General features: G+C 49.4%; 5 protein-coding genes across 9 annotated transcripts; 3 read left to right on the top strand and 2 right to left on the bottom strand.

Annotated features, from left to right (window-relative positions):
- The first annotated feature begins 863 nt into the window (after positions 1 to 863).
- On the top strand, positions 864 to 2,945 carry LOC108022807 (uncharacterized). Its single transcript, XM_017091941.3, has one exon. The coding sequence runs from the start codon at positions 1,207 to 1,209 to the stop codon at positions 1,792 to 1,794; it is 588 nt and encodes a 195-aa protein (XP_016947430.1). The 5' UTR covers positions 864 to 1,206; the 3' UTR covers positions 1,795 to 2,945.
- Positions 2,946 to 3,141: 196 nt separating this feature from the next.
- On the top strand, positions 3,142 to 4,419 carry LOC108022806 (protein Rae1). Its single transcript, XM_017091940.3, has 2 exons — positions 3,142 to 3,652; positions 3,707 to 4,419. Exons 1-2 carry the CDS (start codon positions 3,245 to 3,247, stop codon positions 4,337 to 4,339), a joined length of 1,041 nt encoding a protein of 346 aa, XP_016947429.1. The 5' UTR covers positions 3,142 to 3,244; the 3' UTR covers positions 4,340 to 4,419.
- On the bottom strand, positions 4,408 to 5,122 carry LOC108022809 (NADH dehydrogenase [ubiquinone] 1 beta subcomplex subunit 3). Of its 3 annotated transcripts, none has more exons than XM_017091943.3 (3): positions 5,080 to 5,122; positions 4,701 to 4,835; positions 4,408 to 4,643 (listed from the first exon to the last, which is right to left on the bottom strand). In XM_017091943.3, exons 2-3 carry the CDS (start codon positions 4,826 to 4,828, stop codon positions 4,439 to 4,441), a joined length of 333 nt encoding a protein of 110 aa, XP_016947432.1. In that variant the 5' UTR covers positions 4,829 to 4,835; positions 5,080 to 5,122; the 3' UTR covers positions 4,408 to 4,438. The 3 variants fall into 3 exon arrangements, with proteins under 3 accessions (XP_016947432.1, XP_016947433.1, XP_016947434.1); XM_017091944.3 differs by having other exon boundaries at positions 5,012 to 5,098; XM_017091945.3 differs by having other exon boundaries at positions 4,701 to 4,830; positions 5,012 to 5,081.
- Positions 5,123 to 5,207: 85 nt separating this feature from the next.
- LOC108022626 (uncharacterized) lies at positions 5,208 to 17,453 on the bottom strand. 3 transcript variants are annotated; one of them, XM_017091673.3, is made up of 9 exons: positions 17,122 to 17,453; positions 13,494 to 13,611; positions 12,909 to 13,418; positions 10,644 to 10,770; positions 8,506 to 8,638; positions 8,371 to 8,447; positions 7,657 to 8,038; positions 6,871 to 7,595; positions 5,208 to 6,810 (listed from the first exon to the last, which is right to left on the bottom strand). In XM_017091673.3, exons 2-9 carry the CDS (start codon positions 13,494 to 13,496, stop codon positions 6,110 to 6,112), a joined length of 2,658 nt encoding a protein of 885 aa, XP_016947162.3. In that variant the 5' UTR covers positions 13,497 to 13,611; positions 17,122 to 17,453; the 3' UTR covers positions 5,208 to 6,109. The 3 variants fall into 3 exon arrangements, with proteins under 3 accessions (XP_016947162.3, XP_016947160.3, XP_016947163.1); XM_017091671.3 differs by having other exon boundaries at positions 12,909 to 13,611; XM_017091674.3 differs by lacking the exons at positions 10,644 to 10,770; positions 12,909 to 13,418; positions 13,494 to 13,611; positions 17,122 to 17,453 and adding an exon at positions 9,270 to 9,542.
- LOC108022627 (protein Aster-A) lies at positions 11,203 to 12,769 on the top strand. The gene is made up of 2 exons (XM_017091675.3): positions 11,203 to 11,997; positions 12,091 to 12,769. The coding sequence occupies exons 1-2, from the start codon at positions 11,565 to 11,567 to the stop codon at positions 12,651 to 12,653; spliced, it is 996 nt and encodes a 331-aa protein (XP_016947164.1). The 5' UTR covers positions 11,203 to 11,564; the 3' UTR covers positions 12,654 to 12,769.
- Positions 17,454 to 18,686: the final 1,233 nt, after the last annotated feature.

Raw genomic sequence — 18,686 nt, 5'->3', positions numbered from 1 at the left:
TGCCATCGGGGTTACTACCCCTTGTTTTGAGGCGGTCCCAACTTAATGGCGTTTTGGCCCAACATTTACGACCCAGCCGAAATCAGCCAGTCCACAATCAAGGGACTTGACAATGATAAGGCAAAAATCCCCATTGAATTTGGCTGCATCGTAAACTGATAGGAATCGGCACAGGAAAAAACTACAATTTGTAAAGTCTACAAAATAATGATACCTTTTTAGTGCTTATGATATATATGCGTTTTTTTATATATTTTTTTAAATTAATTTTAAAAGAAACAAATGTTTCCACTGTGAAAATTTGACCTTCAAATGAATGAAAAAATCCCCTTGCCATATTTAGCTACATTGCGAACTGATAAAAATTTACACAAGATAAAGTGTCCATTTGTAATGTTATTATTAAATAAAAAAATATATTTATTTCTTAAATTAAAATAAATATAATATGAGCAAATAATATATTAAGTTTAATAAGGGAGGGTCTGAAGAAAAATCCCCTAAAAATATAATGAAAAACCAAAACCATTTACTGATAGTATAACTGGATAGTATAACTTCCAATACTGAAAATGACTTTTCTGTCACTGTAGAAGTAGCTCTTCCGCATTTCGGGAACCCTGGGAGGCCGAGATCCTATGAGCAAGCCTGGCTAACTGGGAGAGATAGCCGAGCCCATTACGACGGGCCCCACAGGTGCGCATTAGTCACGCCGCATAATTCGGCGACCTTATCAAAGGTCTCCCCAGCTGGTCAAAATGCGGAGCCCTCATGCCTACGAGGTGGTTTTCGTGCCCTCGGGCGGAATAAAAAAGCCCCGCCGCTAGGCGCTCGGGCTGGTATAAAAGCGGCTCCCGAGCGGCAGTATCGTTTAATAGCCACAGCGCCAGTGTTCCGAGAGCACGGCGAAAGCGATCTCCAAAAAAGAAACGCAAACAAAACCCAGAGGGAGTTCCCCCGGCGGAAGCAGCCGGTTCCCCAGTAATATAGTATCGTCGATGCCCGCACATTTGGATACTTTTGACCTCAGTCGGCGGCGGTGACATACCATACCACTGGATATTGCTCATCACGCGGAGAGTTCCCCCAGCGACAGCGGTAGCAAGCCCCGAAAAGCGCCGGAGAATGAGATAGCCGAGCGTCGACGGCGATTTGTACGAGTGATTAGCAGCGGAAAGAAGCGAAGCTGAGGTAATTCACACCAAAATGGGCGTTCGTGTGATAGAGACAGACTCGGCGAGCGACTCGTACGACGATGACGAGTGCTCCACTTGCCAGAAAGAGCAGCAGGGTAAATCCCCCAGCAAGGCCAAGAGGAGCTCCTGCCCGCCGGAGGAGGCGACCATCCATGCCAGCAGGGACCTGGTGGGCAACTGCAAGGAGTACCGCATCGAGAACAACTCGCGCGACCTGAGGATCATCGGCAACGGCAACCGGATACGCATAGTGAGCAACTCCGGGAGCCTGCAGATTATAGGCAACAGCACCAGGCTGAAGATCCAGAGCAATAGTGGCTCCCTCAAGTACACCGGAAACGACGGCCGGATATACCTGGGCAGCGGTTCTGCGCAGCAAGTGGTGGACTACACGGGCTGCAACGGACTGCTCAAGGTGGTGAAGTCCCTGGATCTCAGCGGCGACGCCAAGAAGAAGCCCAGCTCGCGGTCGAAAAACCCCCAGCCAGCGGCCGCCAGCCAAGGCACGTCCGGGGGCGTGGAGATCGAGAGCAAGTTTACCGTCCAGCACGGGGCTGGGAATATTGTGATCAACAATGCCATCAACGTGAGCATTTAGGCCACGGAGCTCTCTAAGTCTTCCTAGGCCAAAGATTAGTGCACTGCAGCTCTTGCCGCCGAACCCAAGGTTCCTAATGACTGCTAACCAAGTTACCGAGTCCCAAGGGACTTCCGACTGCTACTTCATCGCCACACATTCAGCATCGCCAAGTATTAAACGCCACGTCGCTAGTCCAGCATATCCATTAGCCACCACAAGCCACCCACTGATTAGGGAGTATATATGTATGCATAGTCGTAATGAACAAAGCTCAAACTTCATTCCGAGAATGATTAATCTGCGTTAAGCCAAATAAAATTATATGTATGTGCTTAAAGAAATACGCTGAGGTGCTTTTCTTTCTAACCTTCGCTGTAAGGACAGTAAATCCCCGGCTCTGAGCGTGCTTCACATTTTCTTCGGAGCTTGGTGAACTACACGGATAATACAATGCAAATCCAAAGTGTTTTCTTCAGCATAAGCACCTACTATCTGCGGTCTGCCGCGCCACTCACAACTTCTGGGAACTGGCCTTAAGTCATCTTGACGCTGGGATGCACCGAGCTCTTGGCCGAGTTGACCCACTTCCATTGCCACCGGAAGAGCACGCGACGCAGGCGGGGCACTATCGATGTAGGTACTGATTAATTAAAACCTTTCGCTTTCCCATGGGTGCCCTTGGCTACGGACTTTCGAGCGCCGAATATCAATTCTCGGGGGTTCTTCCCCGTTGACAGTGGCATTCAAAGCATTCATCACCGAAAATCGACTGCCACCTTTGTACTCGCACTTACTGGATTCTCTGGGATGACAGGTAGATATCCGGAGATGCGACTTGGGTGCAATCACCTTGTATCTCTGGAAAGCTCGAGAACACAAAAGGTGTAATTAACATAACTTAGCCGAGGTAATATTAGGAGTTGTAACTATAAACAATTATCATTAAGTGTCATCATCATGAACTCAAGGAAAATAATGAATTTAAATTTAATTGCATACTCGTAGGATTTAAACTAAAATAAAGAGTTGGAAATTATTTAAATAAAGTTTTGTAGGAGTGGGCAAGGTTTCTGCTTTTATATTTATTTATATACAAAAAAAAATTAATTTTTACTAATTATTTTATTATATATAACTATTATTTTATTAAATAATCGAAATCTCTAAAAGCCTTTATGTTTTGTGTAGTTATTTTTAGAGCATGTACTTAGATTATTTCCACTTTTGATTTCACTATTGAATTCAACGTTAGATTTGAGCTTTTAATTTTGAATTCATTTGGCCTCCCGCCAACAGAAGCACTCGATTAATTTCGATTGGTGACTATTCGATTCCCGCCTTGCGGCTTCCTCGGACTGGCTGGTCACACTCAGCCGCGCTCGTGCTCAAGACCGATAACCGATAGGTTCTCCCTCGTCGGCGAAATAATATAAACACAAACATTTTGCGACATCTCAAGCAGAAGATCATGTTTGGCGCCACACAATCGACCAACCGGATGAACGACTTCGAGGTGGCCTCGCCCCCGGACGACTCCGTCTCGGCGCTGGAGTTCAGCCCGAGCACGGTGCAGAAGAACTTCCTGATGGCCGGAAGCTGGGACAGCACGGTGCGCTGCTGGGAGGTGGAGCAGAACGGGGCCACCGTGCCCAAGTCCATGAAGACCATGGGCGGACCCGTGCTGGACGTTTGCTGGTCGGACGACGGCAGCAAGGTGTTCGTCGCCTCCTGCGACAAGCAAGTCAAGCTCTGGGACCTGGCCTCCGACCAGGTGATGCAGGTGGCGGCCCACGATGGTCCTGTGAAGACGTGCCACATGGTCAAGGGTCCCACGTACACATGCCTGATGACAGGCTCCTGGGACAAGACTCTAAAGGTGAGCCCATCTCATAGCATTAACCTCCTTTTCAGTCATCACTGTGCTTTTTAGTTCTGGGACACGCGGTCACCCAATCCCATGATGGCCATCAACCTCCCCGAGCGCTGCTACTGCGCCGACGTGGACTACCCCATGGCCGTGGTGGGCACCGCCAACCGGGGCCTCATCATATACTCGCTGCAGAACAGCCCCACGGAGTACAAGCGACAGGAGAGTCCGCTGAAGTACCAGCATCGTGCCATTTCCATTTTCAAGGACAAGAAGAAGGAGCCCACCGGCTACGCCCTGGGCAGCATCGAGGGCCGCGTGGCCATCCAGTACGTGAACCCAGCGAATCCCAAAGACAACTTCACCTTCAAGTGCCACCGCTCCACGGGCACCTCGGGCTTCCAGGACATTTACGCCGTCAACGACATAGCATTCCACCCGGTGCACGGCACCCTGGTGACCGTCGGCTCCGATGGCACCTTCAGCTTCTGGGACAAGGACGCGCGCACTAAGCTGAAGTCCAGCGAGGCGATGGATCAGTCCATCACCAAGTGCGGATTCAATGCTAATGGCCAAATCTTTGCGTACGCCGTGGGCTACGACTGGTCCAAGGGCCACGAGTACTTCAACCCGGCCAAGAAGCCCCAGATCTTCCTGCGCTCGTGCTACGACGAGCTAAAGCCGCGCATCAACTGATCGGAGGATTACTTTAGTTTTAGTGAAAACCCCTACACGTATATGTATTGCGAATAAACAGATTTGGATCGATAACACAATGGGGTTTATTCAAAATAGCTAATGGTGGCCCTTGTCGTCGTGCTCCTCGTGTCCATGACCATGGCCGTGTCCACCCTGGCCCTTGCCGATGCCCAAGGCGTACTCCACGGCGCAGGTGGCGAGGAAGGCGGCGAATCCCACGCCGACTCCGCGGAAGAGGAAGGCGTTCAGGCGGCTTCTGTGGGTGCCGAAGGCCTTGGGCTCGTAGCGCCAGGCCTCGTTCCTGCAAGAATACAGCATGTGAGACGTGGAGAGGAGACTGATGCCTTCCAAAGCTCACCTCAGCCAGGGATCCTTCAGTCCTTGGCGTCCCAGGGCCTCCTTCACCTCCACCAGCTGGGGCACGTTCTCCACCTTGTAGGCAGACGCATGTGGCACTGTGTAGGGTTCTCCGTGATGTCCGCCCATTGCTGCACTGGAATTCGGGAAAAATCAGTATCCTCCAGGCGAAATATCAAATGTTTAACCTAGCCCTGAACAATTACATAAGAATGTTTATGTTTGACGGGCTCTAAGGCTTGCTTAACAAAGCAAACTATATGTAAAATGTTCAATGCCAATTTGAATGCTATTATAACTTATTTATCACACCCAAGTATTCCTATTTAAAGCTAAATCCGCAGAAAAATAAAATTCCTCGAAAAATTGTTAATACGCACAGTTGACTTAGAGATGAACAGCAAACGATAGACCCCAAACAGCTGATTTATCGATACATCGCCGGGAGGGACTAAAAAATACCACTCACTTTTGGCGCCAAATTGATTTTTCAAAAACGAAACCATCATTAATTTTCCATATTTATTTATTCATTAAAGGTATTTTGCAATTTGTAGAACATTTGTAATTTTAAAACGTGCTTAAGTGAAAATATACATAAATCGGATTTCCATTTAATTCTCTAGTTACACAATAAGTAATAGTAATATTTGTAGGATCTATATATTAATAGCGTTTCTCTCTTTAATCGTTAACTTAAAAATGTGTTTTTGCGTGTATTTTATATAATATATATAGTAAACTCTGGCTCTTCGAATCTGTGACACTACAATTGGAAAAGGAAACGGGCTAGGACTTTAAGCATATAGATACATACAACGAAATACTGATCATTACGCTCTGTCGCTCTGTCATTTTGCATTGTAATGTAATGGCTAGGTATAAAAACGCACGATCCGAGTGTCCTCGCTTGAACGTACAATACATGTTTAGGTGTGCTCCACGAGAACTCTCGAAAGAAGGTTAATTTATATGCACTTTTGCCGAAACAGTTCATATTCGATCTGAATGTGAAATGCAGAATGCACAATCAATCAATCTAAGAAACTAATTACTTTCATCTACGGTTGGAAGCGACTTGTTCACAAATTACTTTAAAATTCTCTGCTCCTCGCTTTCCACAAATGCTGCGATTAGTCGGGGAAACACGCTCCACCCTTCACTTAAGGTTACGCGTCGGTTAAAGGTTAAAAGTTAGGGGCTACATATCCATATCCGGTTGTTAAATAGGTTTGCTTGAATCACATTTCGAATTTCTAAAGATTAGTTGATTTTGTTTCATAATTTAACGCATGTTGCTACAACAATTTAGGTATTCTGAAATCAAATTGTACTCTTAACTTGTGTTCCCCCCAGTTCCCCACATTCATATTCGCCTTCTCATATTCATATTCCTTCTTTTTCCTGCTCTTAGATGCGCTCCTCGGCCAGGATCTCGTTGAGCAGGCGGTTGAGGCTGTCCAGGCCGGTGAGGAAGCCCCCGTCGGGTCCATGGTGCACTGGAGCTGCCGCCGGAGTGGGAAGCATGCTGCCGTTGCGCGGCACAAATGCCGTGTGGGCAAAGTCAATGAGGCGGACGTCCACGAAGCACTGGTTGTCATCCGTGGGCGGTGCCGACATGTCCAGCGACTTGGAGCTGTGCTGCAGGGCCGCATTGCGACGCTGCTCATTGTTGTTGTCCAGAAGCAGGCCCGCCAGCAGGGAGTTCGGGTTGGAGATGCTGGTGGAGATGGTCTCGCAGCTGCGCAGCTGAGGCGCCGCCTTGGCTGGCGAGGATACGGCCGACACGGACTTCTTGGCCTCCCTCGAGTCGCACTCCCCGAGGGCCGCCGACTGCTGGTCGTCGTCATTGCAGCGCAGCCTCTTCACCGCACCCTTTACGGATTTGAGGGAGGAGGCGCTGGATGAGGCGGGCGACACCAGCGAGCGGACTGTGGTGCCTCCGTTGGAGATGCTGGAGTTGCCGGCAGTGAGGGGCGGGGAGGAAGCGGCTTCGGCAGCTGCGGCGGCGTCGAAAGATTGCTGCGACTTGTAGCGCTTGAACATGGCCTCTGTGGGTCCAATGATGCTGCTCTCGTAATCAGAACTGGCGTCGTCACTGCTGTTGTTGCCTGCAAGTAAGAGGAAATGGTTTTACAATCTATACATTTCCTAAACGAATTTTTTCTTACATGTCTGCCGCCCGCTAGCAACAGCCTTGATCTGCTCCGACAGGCCGGAGAAGTCGTCGCTGCTGTTGCTGCTGTAGTTCATCCACGAGTCACCGGAATGTGGCGATGAGGTCGTCACGCTGGGCAGCGCTGGCTCGGGGTCCAGGAATACTGTCTCTTCAGAGATTGGAATGAATGCGCCCTGGCCCTTGCCGGCCAGACCAGCTGCAGCCGCAGCCGCTGCCGCCTTGGCGGCCATGACCCCGCAACTCCTTGGCGGCGGCATAGCAGCCGGATGCTCTTCCTCCTCCTCCTCGTCGGTGGTGGTGTTGTTGGCCGCCGTCTGCTTGACGCCCCGCGCCGCTGCCTCGGCAAATCCACGCTTGTGCAGGTGTCGCCTGGTGGCCAGGTTGAGCAGTGAGCTGGAGTCGTTCGAGGCATCCGCATCGTAGTTGCAGGCATCGCCTCCGGTGCTGCTGTTGGTGGCCGAGGCGTTGCCGCTGTCGGCCGCCACCAAATGCAGATCCTCGTCGGTGTCGTGCGCCTCCAGCTCGTCGCCAGCCTCGTGCCCCGCCTCGTCCTCGTCCTCCAGATCGTCCTCGTCTATGCTGTTCTCCGGATGGTAGTCGAAGACGGTGCCGGGCACGGTGGCCGACCTGGGTGCCTCCGGCCACTCGTCCACGCCCATGGAGGGCGGGTAGGCCATCGGATTCTCCTCGAAGCCCTCGTACACAATGAGCAGTGAGCTGTAGGCGATAAGTAACTCATTAGTGTCATATTCAAGTGGGTGAATCAGCTATGACTCACCAGGAGTAGAATCTATAGCTCGACTGCTTCTCAATCACCCGGCGCAGCTGCAGCAGGCGCTGCAGAATCTTGCGGATGACGCGAATGCGCAGGCGGTAGCCGTTGTGGAAGAAGTCGTGCAGAGCCGTCTTGAAGCCGTCCTCGTTCAGCTCACGGCCCCAGTACTTGTCCCGCTTGGCGTACTGCTCCAGGTCGGCCAGGTAGGTCTGCATGCCGCACAGGCGAACACCCAGCGATCCCGAGGTGCTGGCCGCGCACTTGGCCATCTGCTTGGAGCGCTTCTCCGCCGAGGCATCGTCGCCGTGCTGACGGGTGCCCATCTTCAGGTCCAGGATGCAGGGATTGCGGAACTGCGAGGTGATGTTCTCGAGCATAAGGAAGTCTGCAAGGAAGGGTATCGATATTAGGTTAAAAGCTTGGAAATTATTAAAAATATTATAAGCTGATACCCTACGTTACACAGTTTAAAATGGAGTAACGTCATTGGTAGTTCGTAAGAATTCGACAATAAGATTTAAGATCCTATTGTAGTCATGGGCACTTTCTGTTGAAAGCCTTCATTTCGGGTCATTTAAATATTTGATTTATGGGAGTCTAACAGATAATACTTTACATTTCCAACAAGCTATAAATATTTTTGTGGGAAAAACCCCATAACCACAATATTAATAATCGTTTTCTGGGAAAGCAGCTCGTTTTTCATCTGCAACTTACATTGCTTGTTGGTGTTGTCCAGTTGGGAGATGCTCTTGATCACCTCAGCTGCCTGTCCGTTCTTGTGCACCTTCATTCTGCAAGGAAATCAAAAGTTAATCCAGGTTCGGGCCTAGTTTCCGGTGAAGTACCCACCTCAGCACCTCGTCCCGCTTCCTCTTGGAGGCGCTCATCTTGCGGACGGGAACGGCGGCGGCCTCGTCCCGGAAGCTGGGCGAGTAGCGCTTGTCCAGCTTCACTCCGCCCATGGTGGTGGCCTGCATGACGCCTGGAATGGACACAGAGACGAGCCGGAAGGAGGGATTACTAACTTGCACATGAGCAACTGTTAAACATCTGGTTGTAGTTCTCTTTCTGCAGTTTAGCATCGAATCGACACGGGTTTAATGGGTTAGGAGGATTATTAAGATGGCAATGGAGGCTGGGCAGCGGTTCCCGAGCGTGGTTAGCAGACACACGAGATGCTTTTCGGAACAGACAAACACGATAGCTCTCATGGAGGATGGCAATGGAAACGCTGGGCCGGTGATCAAGGTCTGGTTCCTTGATCAACTGACCAGAGTTCTTGGCAGTTTCTTTTTGGTGCAATGAGTTTTCGACGGTGCTTCATGCATTCCAACATCAGACGGAATCAGATGGCTTCAAATGTTATGCGTTTAAGAAGAGCTAATAACTAGGCCTATCCTAAGCTAGGTGGTGCAAACAGATCAACAGAAGGCAGAACCGACGCAGTAACAGGTGCAAAAGAAGGTGGAAGTATGGGATACCTCGATGTCCCTCAACTTAGCTTAACGTACTGTAAACTGGGATAATCTTAACTATCGTATCGTACTTGAGTGGCGTATTGGTAGGTTAACATATGTAAATATAGATAGATAGATGTGTTTAATCATACAAACCCATTCGACTTGGCTCGCCCGCATTCTAACCGACAGAGAGCAGGGCGGAACCGATCGCTTGGGACCGGGATCGCTAGGGACCCGGATCGGGATCGGGATCGGTATCGATATCGAGATGAGTCGAGCGGAGCGGAGCGGAGTGGAGACGGCGACGACGACTACACAAAGGGGAGGAGGGCGGCACGATGTGCGTTCTGAACAAACACATAAAATAAAACTCGATTTTCTGTTGCATTGCGGAAAAAAAAGAATGCTTTACACTCAGATTCAGATCGGTACTGCGGCACTACGCCTTCCCTTTACCGGCTATCGATCGATCCCGACAGTTAGCGGAGGCTCCGGTTCGGTTCGGTTCGGCGAGGTTTGCTTGGTACGGCGGCAGATCTCGAGCGGGTCTGTCAGGTCGGGCAGGCACCTCGAACCTTTGGATAATACGAGCATAGACGTACATGTAGTGGCGGGGACACGCCCCCGATCCGGGCCACCATCTCCGGCGCCGAATCGAGGGAGTGCATCAGTGGGTGTAAATTGCTCCATTCCAGTCGAGCGATGGTGCACTTTTTGCTGGCAAAAACTGTACCATCCTCACGGAGGGGCTTCATTCATGGTTTCAGAGCTACGTTACTTTACTTTGGGTTGGAGGTTGGAGGTTGGTTGAGTTCTTGTTTGGTTTGCGACTTACCCATTGATGTCTGTTCTACTAACTAAGGGTTTATCGGAAAGGGTCTCTGAGCCAGGGCCGGACTAGTGACTAGTTCCAGGCGTCGTCGAGTCAGAGAGTGTTCTGTGGCATGTGGCGGCTATAACGCTTGGTTCTTTTATTTTCGATCTCGCTTTCGTTTACAAATCGTTAAGGCTACAGATTATGGTATATGGTTCAGTCTTTTTGCTATTCGTCAGTTTATTTTCTTTTCTCATTTTTTGTTTTCTTTCTTTTTTAAGATCTGTTTATTGGCATTTTTAATATTCAGCTTACACACTAGGGATATCACATTGTTTTAGACATAAAGTAGAGCAAAAAACACTATAAATAAAATGATATTCGAATGCGATTTGAATTGGTTTGATCTAGGGACGATACAAGAGGAGCAAACGCAATTGGTTGGTTGTTGGCTTTATCATTTTGTTTGTTGCGAGTTAGTACAAAAACAAAAGTTCGATTCAATAAACAATAGGCGATTTCGGAACTCAAGACACATGACAAATGCTTGGCGCGGTTCGGAATGTTTAATATATATTTTTTGTTTCTTTTTGTCGTATGAATTAGTTAATTCGAAACGAAAGAGCAAATGAAGCGCTTCGACAGAATCGATAATCGGTACTTAAACGAGTGATCAGTTTTGGGTGCGGGTGGTGAAACAGTCGGTATCTTACCTTTGTACTTGGGCACAAACTTCAGTATGTCCTGCGGAATGTTCTGGTAGAAGTCCAATTCGCGCAGGTTCAGCGGCTTGATCACCGTCGACTGGTTGAGCAGCAACAGGCGAGTGTGTCCTCCGACCTGGGAAATAGGGGAAAATATATTAGTGTTTAACAATAAACGCTTGGGGTCAAAATAAACAACGATGGTGGTACGCTATTATCTTTATGGTGCTAAATCTAATCCGCTTTCCACAAGCTCAAGTGTGTTATTTAGGGCGCTATCAAGGCATCAAGATAATGAGGTGGCTAGAAACAGCAATGACTACCTTTCTGCGATTACCATTCTTAATTAGCATATCCGTTTTGTACTTAAAAACAAAAGACCATACCCCCTTAAAGGAAAAAACGCGAATTCTTTAGAACAAATTGAACTTTTTCAAAAACCTGTGAACCATATTCATTTTGGAAAACAAAACGGCGGATACTTTATGAGATATTTAAGTAGAGAATGCGAATTCTTTAGAACATATTGAAGACACTGCGAATTTGTTTGCGATCTTTACGATCGGATTTGTACCCGAAAAATCCTCGCGTTCCTCACTTTTTTGTAGACACTCTTGATACTATGTTTTTACTTCATAGTAAACATAATCTAAGTCGTCTCTTTTGGAACCTTATGACCGGCGCGTGGCCATAACCCTGATACTGCTGGTATCTTATCGTGTCCTACGTCACTTCTCGGCTGCAATCGAAAAGGCCAAAATGCCCAGCTTATCGAGAGACTTTCGAGTGAAGAACTCCAGACACCCATGAAATTTTGGGCCTGGAATCTGTTTAGTTCCTTTAGCTGACTGACAAAATTTGAGTGTTTCGTTTTACGGGGTCATTGACAATGTTTTAATTGAAGATGACGATGAAGGTTGGCTGGGGAATATGAAGTCGCACAAGGCCCGGCTGAAGCAGCGATTTGGAAAACTATTGGTGATGGACAAGCCGTCCAGTGCGGGCAGCAGCAAGAGCAATCGGATGAGCCGCAGCCCCCCGTCCCGCCGGAAAGCAGCCACTAGCAGTCGGGGTCCACAGACCAGGGACGAGGATCCCACCTCAGCCGACACGGCCACCAAGAATCGCTTCTTCTGGGGCAATCGCCGGAACTCGACGGGCGGCAAGGACGACAAGGGCCGCTCCAAGATCGACTTGACGGCGGGCGGGAAGAAGAAGCCCGCGGTCCAATCACCGAGGCAATCAGCTTTCACCCAGACGGACAGAAGCCGCTCGCACCGCCACCTGCACACCCAGAACAGGCCGTGCAACTCCCTGGCGGGCACGGCGATCACCAGCAGGGAGAACGTCCGGCAGATATCCGGTAAGAGGGGGAAGCAGGCCAAGAGCGACCGCACCTCACTACATACGAGCCCATCGAAATCACTCAAACTAAAAACGGCCCCGATCATGCTAGGAACCAGGAACCCGGACGAGCTGACCGCCCGGTGCAGTGCCTCGCACGAGGGCCGCAAGCTGCTGCAGGAGCGGCTGATGGTGCGGGTGGACGCACTGTTCAACATGCTCTTCTCCGCCTCGCCGTTCCTGCAGGGCTTCCACGAGCGGCGCAAGTCCACCGACCTGCGCATGGGCGGCTGGACGCGGAACGCCGCTGGCCAGAACGAGCGCATCGTCTCGATGACCGTGGCTCTGCAGGCGAACGTTGGACCCAAGACGGCCAAGGTCACCGAGACGCAGGTGATGCGCGAGTGCAGCCGACCCGGGCAGCTGTACTCCATCGACGTGCAGAGCGTCAATGCCGAGATCCCCTACGCGGACGCCTTCGTCGTCCTGATGCACTTCTGCCTGAAGGCCACCGTCGAGGAGTACACGGACGTGCTGGTCTTCGCCCAGGTCAAGTTCCTCAAGTCCGTGTGGGCGGTGGTCAAGGCGTTCATCGAGAAGAACGCGTACGCCGGTCTCGAGGAGTTCTGCCAGTCCCTCTACAGCGCCCTACTCACCGAGATCAAGAAGAGGTAGCCCAAGGGCTGGAATAAACTTATACATGGCTGATGGCATCTGATTGTCTTCGATTGGGGAGGGCAAAAGGAAAACCCACTACTTAATGCGTTAATAAAGGAAACATTTTGAACTCACTTCCATTTGTTATTTAACGCCAAAATAAGGGTTTTTATCCTAAAAAAATCGGATCTTATGGAGCCCCAACAGATGGTCCTGAATAAGCAAATGATGCGACGACACATGACACTGAGCACAGCGAATACCATTACTCACCTGGTTGGAGAGCGGGTGCAACGCCACCTCGTCCTCATTGTCCAGGAGGTCCTTGCTCAGCTGCGGGTTCTTCAGGGACTTGGCAGCCGGAGCAGCTGCTTCGGGGAGCAGTAGTTGCTGCTGCTGCGGTTGCGGCTTGGTGGGAGTGTTGCAGCCACTGGTGGCGTTGTTGTTGCTGCTGCTGCTGGAGTTGCTGCTGCTCACCGACAGCTGCTGGAGATTGGCAGTTACGAGGCTGCTGCTGCTGCTGCTGACAGGGCCAGCATGTTGCTGCTGCTGGTTGGATGGCGAGGGAGTCGTGCCCTGTGGCAGGAAGCTGGAACCACTGGCGAACTGCAGCTGCAACTGCGGCTGTAGCTGGCTTAGGCTACTGGAGATGTGTGCCACAAGTTGTTGCTGCTGCTGCTGCTGCTGCTGTTGTTGCTGCTGCTGCTGTTGCGGGAGCTGCTGCTGCTGCTGTTGCTGTTGCTGTTGCAGGAGGAGATCATGTCCAAGGATGCGTTGCGGCTGCTGTATATTTGGAACATGTTGCTGATATGACGACAAGTCAGAATCTCCCATGCCCCAATCCCCCAAGAAATATACCATTCCCCGCCGCGCGAAACAGTGTAACGATTGCTGGCCGCTTTTCCTTTCCCCGGAGCTTTTCCCGCTGGTCGCCCTGCCTGGGAAATCCGCGTATCCTGCTGCCGCTTGGTTCAGTCTGCAAGGAGATAGAAGTGGAGATGTGTTAAAACTGGGTTAAGTGCGAGATGGCCTTAACCTGCCACCCACTTGATCGCCAGATGGCCTGAATCATCCCCTGGTCGTTCAACCAACCGCCCGGGAACCGGTTCTCACTCTCGTTCCCACATCGCATCAACATATCATTTAGTACGGGAGCAAGTGCATTCAGGGGTTCAATGTCATTTCCGCCACGGAACACTCGACACGCGACTACGTAGAATGCAAATTGTGTTCCGGCTGCGAGTGTGATTCAAGGTGGAGATGGGATGGAGAAGCTGCTAGATCACAGTTCTTCTCTAGAAAGTGCCTTATGTTCCTTAGCCGTACTGGGTATACAGCCTCAGAGATCAATAACCAGCAGGCGAAAGATCAATAACATTTCACGCCCAGCCAATTTCGGGTGCGCTTTAGGAAATCTGCCACTTGGTGGCCGACTGATCCATCCCTCGCAGATAGAGATCTCTGTATTTCTCCTTATAAACAGTACACAGTCGGCAGTGCCATATACTACACGGCAATCAAGTCAGCTGGTGAACCGTGCGCCATATTAGAAAACACTTAACGAGGCGTGCTGTTAATTAAATCAGTTGGGAGCAGGGGAGTGGCATGGTGATCGTGAACAGGGTTCCGGGGAACTGGTCAAGCGTGGGGCACGTGAACGGGAATCTCCGCAGCTGATAGCGCAGCTCTGGAATCAAAGGTTCCCTAATTGGTGGGCCGGCAAGCTATTAACATATTCAAGGCGCTGCGAAGTGGCACGATTCGCGAATTGCGTTGTAGACACACCTATCTCAGCCGCTATTTATCACCGCCCTCTAATCCGGATCGCAAACAGGGAACTGCGGACGTCATAAAGATAGCGGAGAGCATGTTTGCCAGCTGCTGGGCCTGCAATTACTACCTGATCGAGACCAGACGGCGGCACCGGCTAATCTCCCTTTGGATATGCAGATAGTGGCAGCAGATACGCCCAGCAACTATGAGATGCAGCCGGGGGACCACCAGGAACCGAGAAATCAAGTGTCCGGAGGTTCGTTAACTCGGGTGACTCACTCCGTTGTCTTGTCTACGCCGAAAAGGCAATGCGGAGGGGTTTATCGCAGCTAAGGCGGCTATTTCGACAGCGTTATTTATAGCAAAAGGCTTTAAATAAACGGCGTTTACCCCAGGGAAAATGTCAGGCGACAGTCGCGAAAACTGATTGGAACACGGAACACAGTGCTCGGCGGGTTCGAGCTAATCGGTCGATTAATGGGAACCGATTGTCAGAGATTGAAGATCAGGCAGAGATCGCAGCGCGATGAGTAAGCTGAAACAATGACCTTATCAGCCAGCGGAAAAAACTGGGCGAAATGTGCGGCGTGCGAAGGAAAACTTTGGGGAAACTGGGGAATATACGGGCAGTACGACGCAGAACTACTTCCCTCTCGGTGAGTGCCCCACTTCGGCGGGGTGGTGTGGCGTGTCTGTTTGCTTGTACATATGTAAATACATAAGGTGGACGGAAACTGGGTCAGCGACAGCGGGTAAGGCAGACAGAGAAGGGAGCTGGGGACTCCGACCGAAACCGAGACGTCTGCAATTGCGCCGGAAGAATTCCAAAGTATGCTCCTCAGATTTAGGACATGTTTCATTTCAGTGTTCAAAAGAGACGTAGTTTCTAGATCCAAAGGAAGACACATCTAAAATACAAAGCAAACTGCAAAATCAAAACAAATGGGGGGAGGGCACTGAAAGCAGCTGACAGCTGTTCGCCCAGACAAAGGCAATCAAACAAAGCCACGAGCCCCAGCTATGGTAACAGAACTCAGCCCAGGAGATAAAACAGCCACTAAACGTATCGATTGCACACTTAGTTTACAAACAAGGCGGAAAGGCCTCCCTTTGGCACCGAGCCGTTGAATTTGGCAATGGAACAGGTGTGAACTGCCAGCTAATCAAACTGTGATTAGTCCAATTTCATTTGCATACCAACAAAAGTGTTTTGCTTTCGAAAGTTCATTGGGCCTGTTCCAAAGTCTAGTTCAATACAATTTTGGAGGAATTCGAGTGGGGTGCAAAATATTAATATAATAACATCAGATTTGGGTAGAATTCATTAAGCTGAAGGGGGTTTTGCGTGCTGTTTTGCTGGGAAAAAGATGCGTCATAATACAAATTTAGTGTGAAGACGGGTTTCTCTGTTCAAGAAAGCATAACTAGGGGGATTTTTAAGAGGCAAGAAACAGGCTTGTTAGATGATACTAAGGGTCATGTAAATGCGATGCCTCTCCTCTTGAATATCTTTAAAGTAAACGGAGAATGGGTTACCTTTTTCTGTGCCACTTTAGTTTGAACTTTTGCGCTGCTTAAGTTGAGATTAGGATTTGTGTTGCGTGCGAAACCAGCACGGGCAGCACAAGTGGTTTGGCTGGCTGCCAGGCGGAGTGGGTGCACTGCATCGCAATTTGCCAGCGGGCGGAATCGGAGCTGCTTGTTGTTTTTCCATTTGAATGAGAGCGGCGGACACCGTGCCCGTACTAAACAAAAAGGAGGCCTGCCTTTGTTTGTTTGGAGCCCCCCGGGAGCCCCCGCTCGCCCCTTGCCAATCGCGGGCGAACTCTGCCCACTGATAAGCCAGCCAGTATCAAGTGAAACTGAATTTGGCGGGTGCCTGGCAACAAAAACAAGGCAAGGCGCCAGTAAAGTGCAATATATGCGTGGCACTAAGTGCGGCGACTGGAATCTGAGCACCTAGGTGGGTGCGAAACAGCTATCATTGGCCGCGGGGTGAGAACAGTCCAAATCTTGCGACAAAAAACAGCTGAGCAAGTGAGCAATTAGCCGTTAGTCATGTTCTCGGGCGAAAAAACAAGTGAGTTCGATGGGTAATGGAAAGTTTGATGCTTTTTCAGGCGGCGGTTTAGACGCCTTACACCCAGATATTGGCATGCTGTTCAGCTCGCTTTTTGGACAACAAAACAGGTTTTTTTCTCGACCTTTCTGTTTTTTAGCTGCGAAGATAGCTGGCTGATTGCGGATTTCGCGTATCAAAACAAAAAGCAGCTGAGCCCGATATCTGCGGGAATTACGTGTACGAATAGGGGCAAAAGGTGAGGCCAGAACAAGAGAGCCAAGAACTGGGGGAGAGCAGATCGCCTCACGCACACACACAGGGCGGCGGAACAGCAGAACAGCCGTAGATAAAGAGTTTCAAAACAAAAGATCAACCACAAAGCAGACAGCCCGAGGAGGAGAGGAAGCACGGCAGCAGCAGCAGCAGCACAAAAGGAAAGAAAGAAACGACTGCGTGAACGATGACGTCGCCGTTGTCTCTCCCGAGAGAGCTCTAGCTCTCGCCCTCTCTTCAGCTATTTTTACAGTGCACATACACGAGAAAAAATTAAGTAAATCCACGCACACACACAGGGCCCCGAAATTACACACTCACACTGGGACAAGAAATCGCTAATCGCCTTCTGGCGTCGTTTTGTGTAACGAATTTTACCTTTTTCGAGCTCGAGACACCTCTGCGTGTCCCCAATGCGAGCTACTCTTTTCCAATTCGACGCTGGCCGACTGCGCTCGAGTTTTTCATTCAGTTTGCATACTTTCCACTGCGATTGGGGGAACCTCACCAACACCAACACTGGCACACGCTCGGTATGCCCGATATGTACACAACAATTTCTGATGCTTCTGCCTCTCAATTAACTTTGATTTGATTTCCACATGCGCGTTGTGGCTTATTTGCACTTTGTCACACACTTTTTCACTTTCTGTACTTCAGAGCGCGCACACGTCCGTTCCGAACGAGGTTTGAAAAACAATTGAACGAAACGAGCACTGCCTCTTGCTCGGATGGCCACGGTTCGCGGGTGGGAGCGGGACGACCGCTTGGTCGCTCCGCACTTGTTCGCCCACCCAGCGAGGGTTGCGGCAGAGCGAGCGAGACGGCTAGTTGAGCCGCGGCGCTCTCCAGATACTTTTTGAGTAGCTCCTGCACTGGGAACAATTGGCGGTGTCATTGGTCGTTGTCATTGTAAATTCTAGTATTCAAATTTACTTTAATTTTTTAATATATTTAAGCCATTAAATTTTTATTTTCAATTGCATTGAAAATTAGTGGGAGTAGCTACAAGTGGAATACGCGCTTCGGCTCTTGTTTCGTCGGCAAGGAAAAGGGACTCCTAGTTCCGCATGTCACCGATAGGAATCAAAATATGTAACTCTGGAAAATACAGATAGAACGACCGAGTGCGATCACCTACCCAGCATTTCAAACGTTGAAAGCGCTTTCAAATTGTTTAATATTGTTTATAAATTTAAATTTTGTTTAAGCTGACTGTGGGTATGCATAAAATTTGTGTAAACACTTCCAGGGTCTTAAATACTTATTTACTTATCTCTTTGTGTTAAAGCTTAAAATTATACTATACTAAGGACTTCAGCTTGCCTGGGGTCAAAAACACATTGACCTTTAATTTCTAAGATCGCACTAAGAACTGGAAAAAGAACCATTCAGTAAAAGTAAAACATACTTTGCTTAACATAAAAAGATGCTTGTTGATTTAGATTTTATTTAGGAGAGAACGATCCTTACCCGACCAGGCCCAAAACGAAAAAAGGACTAATAATCGAAAGGCGTCAGTCAGCTAGACTTGCCTATCGAAAAAGAGTGGGACCAGAGCTGGTCTGATAATTGGAAAGACAGTGTTGGAAAGACGGAAAATATTTAAATTTGTCGGCCATATTTAATTTTGGCGGAAATACAGGATAAGTCACAATTATATCCAGTTATAGTTTAATTTTCCTAACTAGGCGTAGTATTTTTTGAGTGTACATAAGCTCTCTTCTCGCTGCCCACCCCCATTTTCGTGCTCTTCGGCCAAAGAGAGGAGCAGCTCTTTTTCCTGCTGGTTCTTTTCCCAGCTCAAAAGATATTTTTCTTATTTCCCAACTTATTTTCCTTGGATTTGGATTTAGATGACAAATGGTCCCAGGACACGCGCCTGCTCGGCATATCCCCCGGGAACGGTACCTCCGACTCGTATCTTTAGTGGGTCAACAAAG

This window comes from Drosophila biarmipes, chromosome 2R, assembly GCF_025231255.1.
Source record: "Drosophila biarmipes strain raj3 chromosome 2R, RU_DBia_V1.1, whole genome shotgun sequence".
Lineage (NCBI taxonomy): Eukaryota > Metazoa > Arthropoda > Insecta > Diptera > Drosophilidae > Drosophila > Drosophila biarmipes.
Note: the sequence above shows the minus strand (reverse complement) of the source record. Positions and strands in the feature narration are given on the sequence as shown.

What these genes read in the sequence shown, in the direction of transcription:
- LOC108022807 (XM_017091941.3), top strand. Translation starts at nt 1,207, where the DNA reads ATGGGCGTTCGTGTGATAGAGACAGACTCGGCGAGCGACTCGTACGAC.
- LOC108022806 (XM_017091940.3), top strand. Translation starts at nt 3,245, where the DNA reads ATGTTTGGCGCCACACAATCGACCAACCGGATGAACGACTTCGAGGTG. An exon ending in CCTGGGACAAGACTCTAAAG is followed by an intron (nt 3,653 to 3,706) that starts GTGAGCCCATCT and finishes TGTGCTTTTTAG; the next exon opens with TTCTGGGACACGCGGTCACC.
- LOC108022809 (XM_017091943.3), bottom strand. Translation starts at nt 4,828, where the DNA reads ATGGGCGGACATCACGGAGAACCCTACACAGTGCCACATGCGTCTGCC. An exon ending in CTGAAGGATCCCTGGCTGAG is followed by an intron (nt 4,644 to 4,700) that starts GTGAGCTTTGGA and finishes GTATTCTTGCAG; the next exon opens with GAACGAGGCCTGGCGCTACG.
- LOC108022627 (XM_017091675.3), top strand. Translation starts at nt 11,565, where the DNA reads ATGAAGTCGCACAAGGCCCGGCTGAAGCAGCGATTTGGAAAACTATTG. An exon ending in GAACGTCCGGCAGATATCCG is followed by an intron (nt 11,998 to 12,090) that starts GTAAGAGGGGGA and finishes CGATCATGCTAG; the next exon opens with GAACCAGGAACCCGGACGAG.
- LOC108022626 (XM_017091671.3), bottom strand. Translation starts at nt 13,496, where the DNA reads ATGGTATATTTCTTGGGGGATTGGGGCATGGGAGATTCTGACTTGTCG. An exon ending in AAGCGGGACGAGGTGCTGAG is followed by an intron (nt 8,448 to 8,505) that starts GTGGGTACTTCA and finishes ATTTCCTTGCAG; the next exon opens with AATGAAGGTGCACAAGAACG. An exon ending in TGCTAGCGGGCGGCAGACAT is followed by an intron (nt 6,811 to 6,870) that starts GTAAGAAAAAAT and finishes TCTTACTTGCAG; the next exon opens with GCAACAACAGCAGTGACGAC.